Here is a 12153-nt window from a genome sequence, read left to right as displayed (position 1 = left end):
CGTGAACGCAGCGCGCGGCTCCGCTCATTCCTGCAGTGTCCCGCAGTCGGTCGGACAGTCTGTGTGAACTCGGGAGGGGAAGAGCAGCGCCGCTAAAACTCCCAGGATTTACACTCTGCCATTTTGAGGAAAACCGGTCGACATCAGCGCTGCAGACGCGTCCGCTAAAACACGAGTCATGCCCCGGATTGGTGAACTACCTCTGTCATTTTGTGAGTATTTCTCTCTTGTGGTTGCGCTCAGGTGTGTTTTTAAGGGAGTTAAACGAGTTTAAGTAAACCTCACTGCTTCTTTCTGCGGCGCTGACTCGCTCTGTTGTCAGTCTCGGTTATGAGTGAATGGCGCATGTCGTGCTCAATGAAACGCACGTAAAAAGTGGAGAGCGACAACTTTACTCGGGCTTCGCATCAAAACAAAGGCGGAGGAGTGGACCCCGAAGTGGGCCTCCCTGTCCCGGGACATGGGCCTGGCTCTGTTGTGGGTGACAGCATGCTGGTACTGTTTTCTTCCTCCACTCACAGTTGCTATGGGCGAAAAAAAAGGAAAAAAGCCCAAGTTGTTTACCGGCGACTCGTGTGTTTGTCTGGCATTTGCTGAGCCCACGCCGCTAAAGTACATTGTGAAGAATAGCTCAACATGTGTTTAAACAATAATGATGAAGTTTATTGTCACATTACGATGACATTTATTGAAAGGCTTTATTTTTTTCGTACTGTTTTCAAAGTGTCAAAGTGCTAATTCATCCAAGTGACTTGTAACAAGTGACACTTAATTAACTCTTTGATTGCAAGCGACATAAAGTTAGCAAACTAGTTAGCCGAGTAATGTCATGTCATGAAGCAATATGTAGCTGAGGTGTGTATCATGCAAACATGACAAGCCCCAGACTAACCCTGAACGTGCTGAGTTAAAGGCTGAATTAATTTAAAAAAAAAAAAAAAAAATGTTAATGTAAGTCATTAAACTGGCAACATCAGGTGAAGTGTGAAGACACTTCTGGAGTCTCATAGCAGATCAGCCTTACAGCAGCACCCTCCTAAACAACTGAAGCAGATGGAGACTTGTTTTAAGTGGTTTTAAAAATAACAACAGACAAAAGTAATAAAACGGCTCCATACAGCCTGCCCAGAGTTATTAAAGTCTCCAGAAGCCTCAAGATCCTAAACTGAGTTGAAAAGATGTTATTTACAGCCTCAATGCGCAGTCGAGCTTACTTTATAATGTTGAGAATGTCTTATTTTCAAATCAGTTTGGGATCTCAGGGCTCTTGGAGTTGTGGATTGCTCTGTCGACCAGTTGCACACTGTTTGAATCACATTTGGGATCTCTGGGCTTCTGGAGGTGTTTTTTTTCTTTTTGCAGTTGTTTTTATAGCTTTAAACAACTCTCTGTCTGAATAGGTTGTTCAGGAAAATGCTGCGACAGTGTTTGCTGTGAAGCTCCAGGAATGACCTGTGACCTGCACAATTTCGCCCCACTTTCCATCCACATGAGGTTGAGAGGTTAACGACTGAAATGTCATTTGGGGGTGAACTTATCCTTCAAGCACCTGTGTGTTTTATCGCTCAATGAATCCACCTTTTCCCTTTGTAAGGGAAAGGACACCTCTTTGAAGAGTTACAGTCTGTCTTCAAAGATACTCTGAATGACTAACATTCATGTTTTGCATGAGTTTATAATAAGATGCCTGGGATCAGAGTGAATCACTACTGCGTGAGTAAATAGACGCAGAGAAATGGTGGAAAACTTTTTTGAAGCTGACACTAACTTCTCCCAATCATTCCTACTGTTTGTTTTTTTTTCCATTCGTGCTTTTCCACACTGAAATGGCAGCCCTGGTGTTCAAGTACACAGCTACCACAACATCGATTTATTCAGAGTGTTTAAGGTACGACGAGACAAAAGCAGCAACTTTCTGTTTTACTTTGTTGGACGGGGCGTAGAGCTCACTTTACAGACAGTGTTGTCACTGGAAATGGGTCATCACATTTTCAGCTCTGCACCAGATTACAGTCCCTGTGGTCACAACAGTTGTACTCTCGTCAAGTTAAACGGGGTAGTGTTTTAGTTTTAAAAGTGTTTATTTATACACTCTTCCAAAGAAAACGATCCACTCTGCTGTGTATATGTCCAGGGAGAATCCAACAGGAAGTTGACTCTTTTCTATCAGGAAGCATCTGTCCAAGAAGTTCAAGTTCAAACATGCTTTTTCATAAATTCAGCAGTTTTATTCTTAGACCACAAGTTTCCTGTCAGCCATCATGTGTCAGGCGACTTTGGAAAAATGGCTTCCTGTCATCAAGCGGCTTGTCCTGTCTGTCAGAGTTGTCAATACAGTAATTAGGCCGATATTGGTCTACCACAGAGGTATTGGTATTTGTGCTGTCTTTTCAGAGCTTATAATGCAGAAAAAGATGCTTGGGGTCATTTGTAATGATTACATTCCCAGTTGTTTCAGTGCACTGCGGTGTCATTTTGGACAATAAAGTTTACAGTTAAACTGTAAAATGTCCTGCCACCATTACATATCTTGGGTTGGGCTCTAATCATTATACTCACTGCAGTAAAAGATGTCAGATGTCAAGAAGTAGGCTGAGCGTTAGGTTTCTCATATCCCTGTTAGGTGGTATCCTCAGTTCCTCTTTGTGGATGGTTATTGCCTGTGTTAGCAATAAGCTGTCATGCTATTCTCAGTAGCTTTGCTGTTTTTGCACATGTAATTTTGATGGTGCCGACTGGCCTCTTTAAAAGCTCCATAAATGCACCCGTATTTTGCAACACATGACTCAGTTTGACCCCGTAATTATGATTAAGTGACTGAGACTATAATTGATTGTTGAAATGGTGGGTATGTTATTTTGCTTGCTCCAGGTTTCACAAGTGCAGTGATTCATGGAAGCAGAGTAATAATCAGTGATGATAAACCCTCAGATAGTGCATGGGATTAGCCCACTCAGTGCTTTGATCTTCAGGAGACGTATAATGCCTTTTCTCCGGTGTGTCTAACAGGTTCTCGTGCATGTAAAAGATCTTGAAAGTTGAAAAGGTTAAAGTCTGCACTAACAGAAGCTCCTCTCTTCAACAGAAGAGAAACGCCTCGTCAGTAGTCCCGCCTCTGATCCACGTCACCATGCCACACATTTGCATAATTTAATGCCTAGCAGCTAGTTGGCACATATTTATTAATTTAGCACAGCTTCTCTCTTGTCATCAGCTGTGCTGGGTCAGGCCTGTGTGAGCTGACCAATCAGAGCAGACTGGGTATTTGGGAGGGAGGGCCTTGAAGTGACAGGAACTAAAACAAAGGGTTTCAGACAGAGGGGGAATACAGTGTTGCAGCACTGGACCATTTCAATTCTAGTAGTAACCCAAAATAAAATTATGATCCTGAAAATAAGCATGACCAAACATTAACAGTATCAATAAGAAGAGCTGCAATGATTGATTAATGAGTTTTCAGCTATTACGTTTTATTTGTAATTCTTTAAGGTAAAAAAAAAAAGTTAAATTCTCTGTTTCCAGCTTTTTAAATGTGAATATTTTCTGGTTTCTTTGCTCCTACATGACAGTAAACTGAGTATCTTTGGGTTGTGGACAAAATAAGACATTGTCTTGGTAAACACTTTGCCCATTTTCTTTTGATTTGATCGAGAAAATCCATCCATCCATCCATCATCTGTACACATTATATGTACGCCGCTTAATCCTCTGCAGGGTCGCGGGGGGGCTGGAGCCTATCCCAGCTGACTTAGGGCGAAGGCAGGGGACACCCTGGACAGGTCGCCAGTCTATCGCAGGGCTACACATAGAGACGAACAACCAGGCACACTCTCATTCACACCTACGGACAATTTAGAATAATCAATTAACCTCAGTATGTTTTTGGACTGTGGGAGGAAGCCGGAGTACCCGGTGAAAACCCACGCTTGCACAGGGAGAACATACAAACTCCACACAGAAAGATCCCAGGCGTCCCAACCGGGACGCAAACCGGCGATCTTCTAGCTGTGAGGCAGCAGTGCTATCGAGAAAATGATGGACAATTAAATTAATGGTTAATTTCAGCTCTGTTTGTAAGAGATTCTTGAATAGAGTTGCTCTTGAGGAATCCACTTCTCATCTTTGCATTGCTTAATAAGTGTGTGACCTTGTGAGGTGTCCTCCCATGAGTGTTGGACCGATGATAACAATGAAAAATGAGATTAAACCTGTAAAAGTAATTCATCATACTTTTTAAATATGTCTATAAAGTACCTAATGACTATAAAAAGGTTATCTTAATCCTCTGGCTTTGTATTTGGAACAGTTTTGTTAAGTTTGACACAGATAAATAACCAGGGTTTTATGACCTGTATATCTGGTGCAATGTTGATACTTGAGATAATGATGATATAATGATAATATTTGTTGTCAGTTCACACGAATCGAGCAGGCTGGTATTTCCTGTGTGCAAAGCTGCTTGTCCCAGAGGAATGTGTGGAATGTATTCTTTTGTCCTCTGTAGATTTAGCAGAGTCTCGTTCCTGTACTGCTGGCTGGAGAGCCCAGGAAGAGACGGCAGACTGGAAATGAGCCTGAGAGACTGTCAGTAACCCCCGTGGAGAAGTCATCCTTCTCAAAGCCGGGGGATTCTATAAGTTGGAGAGGAGGGACGAACTTGTGGAAACGTCCGCATGCTGTTGCAAACATCCTCTCATTAGAGAGATGTTCTCCAGTGTTTGACTGAAGACATGTCAATCCAGTGCCCTGAATCGCAGCCCCCAGTTCCCTGTTTATTTATAGCCAGAGGAACTTGCCACTGGATGTCTCCTTCACACTAACCATGGCTGTGATCTTGAAGGGAGGAGGAAGGCTATAATTGAGGCTTTCTGCTTTCAATTATTGTTTTTCAAATTTTATGGGGAGATGAGCTCTCAGCATTTTGAATGTGGCTTCTCTGTGGCCTCCGAGCTGGATGAGATGAGAGCAGAGCTGCCAGCACATCAAACACCAGATTGATTGACTAGCAGGAAAATTAATGCATGATTATAGATAACAACATGTTTTCTCTCCGCCCATCAGCTTATTATCCTGAATACCATTATTGTGAAGCAATATTTTCCCACACTCTATAAACATTAAACATTATAGAATATCTTTTAAGGGTCTAATATTTAAGAAGACCAGATATAAATCTTTCAAAGGTGGCCATATACATTTAACCAACTTTGCCTCTATCTCTGCTACGCTACATTACCAGATTCTCACGGTTGACTTCCTGCTGGTTAATGAGGCAGGATCTTTGCCGCCATGGCTAACTTTTCTCACACACATTTTAGAGCAGGCTCGTTATTAAATATTTAAGCTACGCTCATATCAAAGCATCGTAAGTGTAAAATCCAACTATGTACCTTATCGGTTTGCTTACAAAACCTTTGAACTCCCAGAACATTCATACCATCACTCCTTTTGAAAACAGAAACATTTCAATTTCTCTAAAGCTTTTTCTTCATCTTCGACTACTTCAGGAAGAACTTCAAAAAACACATCACGTTTATATAGCTTTATATAGTTCTCTAGGTGATTTTTCTCCTGTTGTGCAGATTTGGTTTCGATTAACAGTTTTTCCAGAGTGTTTCCCTGGAGACTAATCTCACGCTTTGCTTCAGTCCTCCAGCACTCAGAATGAAGGTCAAAGCTCATCATCATATTCTGCACTTGTTTAATAAATTACATCAAGAATAGGAAAACAAGGAGTCTTCAGCCATGCTAGCGTGTGTGAGTCTGTACATACTAAATTCTAACATCTGCATGCTAATGTGCTCACAATGACTGTTAACATGCTGGTGTTAAAATAGGAGGAACGTTTACCACGAATGTTCAGAAATTCAGTTGAGCACATTGGCATCATAATATTTGGTAATTAAAGCTTGAAACAATATAGCTGAGGTGTATGGGATTGTCACACATTAAAGTACCTACTGGACAAAATCTGACTTAATGCTGAGGGTCCATGAATGTGTCCAGCATGACAAAAATTACCTTAATATCACAATGTATGACAATCATTTAATTTGTCATTTTTAATAGAAACAAGCAATTTCAAGCAACAACGGCAGGTTTTGAAGCACATAATCTGAATGTATAGTATATAATTACAGTACGTGATGAATCACGGTGTTGTTATATTGGTCCATGTAACAATGTGTCAACAATAATACTCCTCATGTTAACACTACAGGACAAATTACTGAAATGAAGTTTGAGGCTACTCGCTGTATCTTTCTACTGTGTTGCTTGCAAAATTTCACAAATAAAGAAAAGGGCAAAATATCTCTGGTGGCAAGTTATGAATCTACCAACACGTGAGACTCAACAAAGAAATTGGTTGATACTATTCTGATTGTGTTTTTATTTGCAAGACAGTTCAGTGTGTAAATGTTTGCTTGTTAAAGCTTATAAATCTATATGAGCTCAATTCTGTGGTGTCACTGAATGAAAACCTCCTGCTGCTTCCCTGCATTAGTTTATTGTGACGTTATCATATATAAACATGTCTCTCAGTCTGGTTAAACTTGAATATACCTCAGGCAGATATATTTTGTTATGGCCCCAGGAGCTCTCTTTTTTTTTTCCTTTCTACTGCAAAGATTAAATGGACTTCAAACTAATTTTTTAATAAGGAGCATATGTGTTGCCTCTGGAGTATCTTGAAGTGTTCCTGTTAAAAATTACTTTTAATACATAAAGTTTACATATTATTCTTGTTTATTTTTTTGCAGAGGAGAAGGCCTCTGAAGTTGGGGACTCAACAAAAAGGAATTCTTGTTTTTGAACTGGTCTTCAATCCCCTTCAGCCATGTGTTCCACAAATCACTCAAACTGGGTCACGTTTGAAGATGACAACACACCGCTCTCATCACCTCAGAAGCCCCTACAGTCACCAGGCGTTATCAAAGCATCAGTACCACGTCCCAATGGTCTGAAATTAGTGCTTCCTCCGATCAGAGACACTTCCTGGAGCTTTAGTAGTTCCCTGGAATCCCCTCAAAGCCACTCCAGTCTTGGTGGAAGTTCCTGTGTACCATGTAACACGCCCTTTTGCACTCCTATGAGTGGGGTTCCTAGCAGTGCGTCCCCATTTCACCCCAACACTTGGGAAAAAAATGACTTCTTCCGGAGTCTCTCCAGCACGTCTCCCACCTCTGCTCCCTCGCCCGCACCAGTCAGTCAAACCTCAGATGGACCAAGCCCTTTCCCTTCATACCGGGGGAACTCAGGACACTATAACCCCTTCTGGGATGGATCTAGACACAGCGCAGATGTGGACAGCTCCTCCTCAGACTCAGAAACTGACAACAGCCTACCCCGTTTCTTTATTCGGACCAAAGATGGCAGCGAGCCTCCGCAACTCCAGAGCTCTTTCTCCTATGTTTGCAACAAGCTGGAGGGCCTACGAACAGAGACAGACCAGGAAACTGAAACAGAAAAAAATGTGGAGAGACGACTAAGTTGCAATAATGAGGTGTTAAGTGAGGGTTCGTCTCAGTTCGTACCTCGGGGTCTGTTTCGTAGTCAGAAGAGAGACGGCTGGTCTGTCATGATTAGGATTCCAGAAAAAAAGAACCGTATGTCTTCTCGACAGTGGGGGCCAATCTATCTCCGCTTGTTGCCGGGAGGTGTGCTGCAGATGTACTATGAGAAAGGCCTGGAGAAGCCATACAAAGAGTTCCAGCTCCTCCCTCAGTGTAGGATTTCTGATCTCAAACTGGAAACCTACGGCGAACCCCGCAAAGTTCTCACGCTCAAGGTTGAACATTTCTCGTACTCAGAAAAGAAGCGCTTCCACCCTAAGCTAGAGGTTAGTCATGAGGCAGAGGTAGAACAGCTGCTCAAGTTTGGCTCCACAGTACATGACGAGATGGAGGACCTGGTGGTCTCCATGGAAGAGGAAATCTTCAAGCTCTCTGTGCCCCATCAGCAGAGGCGGCACTACGAGGAGCAGGAGCTGTCGTTGCAGATCACTGATCACATCTGGGTACAACTGGATAAGAGTGGAGGAGTCATGGAGCGGACAGCCTTCACCCAGATTCACTGTCTGGCTTTTCTGAACGGAGTAGGGGATTGTTTTCTTGCCCTTAATGATCTCGGGCTTCTGCGCTTTGACTCCAGCTACGGGTCTGAGGAGGAACTGTGGATGGAGATCGCCGACTGCCATTTTCACAAATGTGTGAATGACATGGAGTTCCAGAGGTCCCGGCTGATTAAGTTCTCACCTCCTGACGCCTGCAGGGTGGAGCTGATGCGGTACAAGACGATGATTTTGGGTTGCACGGAGATTCCCTTCTCAATCAAAGCTGTGGTCACAGTTCAAGGTGCCTATGTGGAGCTCCAGGCATTTCTTAACATGTCAGCCACCTTCCTCGCCTCCATGGGGGTGTCTGACACGTACCCACTATGTGAGAATGTAGTGATCCGTGTGCCGGTGCCGGGGGAGTGGGTAAAGGTGACGCAGACAGTGGCCTTACTTCGACAGAGGTCGCTGAAGGCCCGTATGAACAGAAACGCCTGCTTGGGTGCTGTCGGCGCCGCGGACTCTCAGCCTGTCATGCAGGTGACAGTCGGCACTGTCAAGTACGAGAATGTATATTCGGCCGTCGTGTGGAGGATTGACAGACTGCCTGCAAAGAATACGGGTAACACATTTCTGAGAGATTAAAATCAAGTCCTCATATATAATTTTCTCATCAGCCTCCTCCTCTGTGGCCTCTAGTGCATGTACAGTATGTTTGCCACTCGGTGGGGTAACACTCTAACTACAAGCGACCTTTGTTTTCTCCTCTGCAGCAGTCGATCATCCCCATTCTTTTTCCTGCAAGCTCGAGCTGGGATCAGATCAGGAGATCCCGAGTGACTGGTACCCTTTTGTCACAATGGAATGTGAAATTATGGGCGCAGTCGTGTCACAGACCAGGGTGAAGTCACTGGGCACTACAAATGACATCCAGCCACAGAAACATGTGACCAGCTGGACACGCTACCATTGTCAGGTAAGATGTTTCAACAGGGGAATAGTATCTTGCTCAGTGCACGCAACAACAGTCATTATTTATTGGTGCTACTAATCTAATTTTTGTCTTTTTTTTTAGGTGGAAGTTGAGAAGAAATGGATTGAAACAGAATCACAGAAGCAGTCTGGCTGTATGACACAGTGATAATCACAGACACTTTGGAGAGGACATCATCCCTTTGGTTCAAGATATTTGCCAAAATCTTACAAATGACAAGAAAGGATAACGAAAAATGAACAAAAACGAGGGTGATGAGGGACTTTCTGCGTATATCCGGTGTCAGATTCATCTAATTACACATAACCTGGTAGTAATTCTTATGGAGGTTAACCGATTTTGTATCCTTTAGCTGAGACTGAATTAGTCTAGATCTAATAAACAATTTAACACGGTCCTTCTGCCTAGCACTTTACATTTAATAGATTTATTAACTGTTTGACTACAGTTCATATGAGTTCTGTATATAAGCTTGCATTTGCATCAGCTGCACTGCCCTCCAGAATGATTGGCATGCTTAATAAGAAATGCCTTAAGAAGTGTATGCCGAAGGGGCTGTGTGAGATAAACAGCTTAAGTAATGAGCAATATTTTCTGTGCAGATGTTTAAGTTCAGGCACTTTTGTTGCCCAGCAATCATCAAAGTTCAAATACTTCCAGATTAGTTTAAGTTGGAGTCCTGCACATTTGTACTAAATTCTACCTGTCCGTAAAATATAAAAACCTGGGGCTAAAGGACTACCTCGTTGAACAAAAACATTGGTGTAAAGGTGGGTCACGTCATGCTGAGTCCATCAGCGCAGCACTTTGTCTGAAGTGTCGTAATCATAGTTATTACAGTAATTTGGTTGAACTCACTCAGGCCTGCCAATTGGCAGCCATTCTCGGCAATGAAACACTCTGATCAACATGGGACAAACAGACAAATCATTTTTGGCCCAGTTACAGGTTATATAGGTACTTCATTGATTCATAGTTGAGGAAACTGTCTCGTTGTGCCTAAGAGGTCTAAAGTATACTATGCAACATAGGATGCTAACATTATTTGTATCTTATTTTCCTTTTTTTCAAATGTACTACAACTCATTACTTGCGTTGCTTACCTCAAGCGGACATTTGGCTTTATACCAAGGTTGTATTCTGGAGGACTGTAATTTTTATTTAAACAAATCAAATCCTTTATTATGTGATCTTTCTGCCTCTGGGTTGTGAATAGGTTGGATAAAAAAATGGAAGAAAAATGGGGGAAAAAAAAGAATGGTGAAGCTTCATAGTGACCAACAAGGCCTTCAGTGATGACTTTTCATGTATGAGGTACCTGGCTTAAGCTGGATATTATGTACATCAAGAGTAAAAAATTCAATTAAAGCTGAATGACTCGTGGTACTTTTTCCCAGATGTTCACAAGACTAAACTCTGAACCTACAACTCATACATTGCGAAATCCACAAATCTACTCTGGATCCAAGATTTTTTCGAGATGGGACATGCACTGCGGCTGCTTTCTGTTCCTATCCATCAGACATCCGAAATACCAAAGGCATTTAAAAACGTTCCAAGTATACGCTGTAAAATGTAGCCTGTCTGATAAACATTAAGTAATATTTGTGTCAGAAGTTTTCCCACAGTAAAACAAAAGTTTTAAACAAACACCTCACTGAGTGTCAGAACAGTCAGTTGCTGTCATCACCATCATCGTTGTCATTATCGCAATTTTGTCGAGAGACTGAGACGTCCTGCAGTGAATAATGACAGGCTGCTGCTCAATAAATGACACGATTTGTAGGAAGTGATATTTTTAAAGTGCCGCACGCTGTGTGATCACTATGTGAACTGAGTGTGCAGGTACAGAGGAGTGAAGTATCTTCTTACCCTGAAATGAATGAGGCTCTTTGGGAAAACACTGCTGACAATCATGGTTATTAACGCGCATTCAAAGCCCACTCTCATGAGTGCTGCTGTTTAATGAAGTAATTTTACCACAGTCCGCTGTGGTGGTGAGTCAGTGTGAGTCAGCAAAGGACCAACCTGAGTCTCTACTAAAGGAATCATGTCCAAACACTTTGGACTCTTTCACTTTTTAATCTAAATTGATTGCTAGCTTTTGATGTGTTTTGAGGAACTTTGGGTGTTTATACTTGGAGATTTTTCCACCTAAATTCTACTGGTTAGAAGGCAGTAGGCCCTTAAACACACCTAATCCATTGTGGGTTTTTTATTATTATTATTTCTGATCTCAAAATGAATTGGTATCAAAAAAAGGATTCAGATTTTATTTTAGAATATTGTCTTTCAGAGTAATTCTGAGAAGGATAGTCAATTGTTGAGTCTCTCTCCCAGATCGTCAAATATCAACGCCTTGGGTTAAGGTTTGGGTCTGAAGTCAACAGTCCCAGTTTGGGGATGATTTAGGCATGAGAGTGGCATACCCCGCCACTCACCCATTTTAAGCTTGGATCGACTCCAGCCTCCCACAACCCTGCAGGTGATGAGTGGTTGTAATGGTGGATGGATGGATGGATGGATGGATGGATGGGGAGAACAACAATCGACTATCTTTCTGAAAAAAGGCTACATAGTGCAACTTTAAGTAGCAGCTAATAAATTTAACATAACATACATAATGTAATATTGGTTATACATGGGAATATAAAGGGCATCATCTTATAATTCAAGGAGAGCACCTGAGTCCAGAGTATCTTTGTAGAGCAGTGACAGCTAAGAGTCCACAGGGGTGTCTCATGTTGCTGCAGCACTCTCGTCCTCATCAGAAGAGTCAGCCCACGGTGTTGAAAGAGTGCCAGCAGCGCCAAACAGGTGCTTGGAGGAAGCTTGGGTCACAGTCTCCTGCTGCCGCCGCTAAAGACTCTATTGAACCCCAAGTTCAAAATGAAATGTTTTGTAAAGGGCGAAATATTTTTAACTGTTGGCGCCGCACACTCCAGGGATAAAGAGACTGTGCCGAGCTCCCAGCAATGTGGAAGATGTGCAACAGAGTAACCTTTCTTCTGAAAGTAACCAGAAAAGTAGGGCTGGAAAGGTGTCAGACAGAAATACTTGGGGGATCAGACAACCAGTCAAGCTGCCGAGAAATAAGTGCCCAAGC

At 42.5% G+C, this 12153-nt stretch overlaps 1 protein-coding gene across 1 annotated transcript; it reads left to right on the top strand.

Moving 5' to 3' along the window:
* The first annotated feature begins 10 nt into the window (after window positions 1-10).
* On the top strand, window positions 11-10421 carry LOC119033338 (stonin-1). Its single transcript, XM_037123292.1, has 4 exons — window positions 11-212; window positions 6762-8675; window positions 8827-9029; window positions 9129-10421. Exons 2-4 carry the CDS (start codon window positions 6839-6841, stop codon window positions 9192-9194), a joined length of 2106 nt encoding a protein of 701 aa, XP_036979187.1. The 5' UTR covers window positions 11-212; window positions 6762-6838; the 3' UTR covers window positions 9195-10421.
* The last annotated feature ends 1732 nt before the right edge of the window (window positions 10422-12153 follow it).

Source organism: Acanthopagrus latus, chromosome 15 (assembly GCF_904848185.1).
Source record: "Acanthopagrus latus isolate v.2019 chromosome 15, fAcaLat1.1, whole genome shotgun sequence".
NCBI classification, from domain to species: Eukaryota; Metazoa; Chordata; class Actinopteri; order Spariformes; family Sparidae; genus Acanthopagrus; species Acanthopagrus latus.
The sequence above is the reverse complement of the archived record's forward strand: the minus strand, read 5'-3'. Positions and strand labels throughout refer to the sequence as shown.

Bases quoted from the DNA above. Each gene is read 5' to 3' on its own strand.
- LOC119033338 (XM_037123292.1), top strand. From the start codon at position 6,839: ATGTGTTCCACAAATCACTCAAACTGGGTCACGTTTGAAGATGACAAC. The intron at 8,676-8,826 runs GTAACACATTTC...TCTCCTCTGCAG, and splicing joins ACTGCCTGCAAAGAATACGG to CAGTCGATCATCCCCATTCT. The intron at 9,030-9,128 runs GTAAGATGTTTC...CTTTTTTTTTAG, and splicing joins GGACACGCTACCATTGTCAG to GTGGAAGTTGAGAAGAAATG.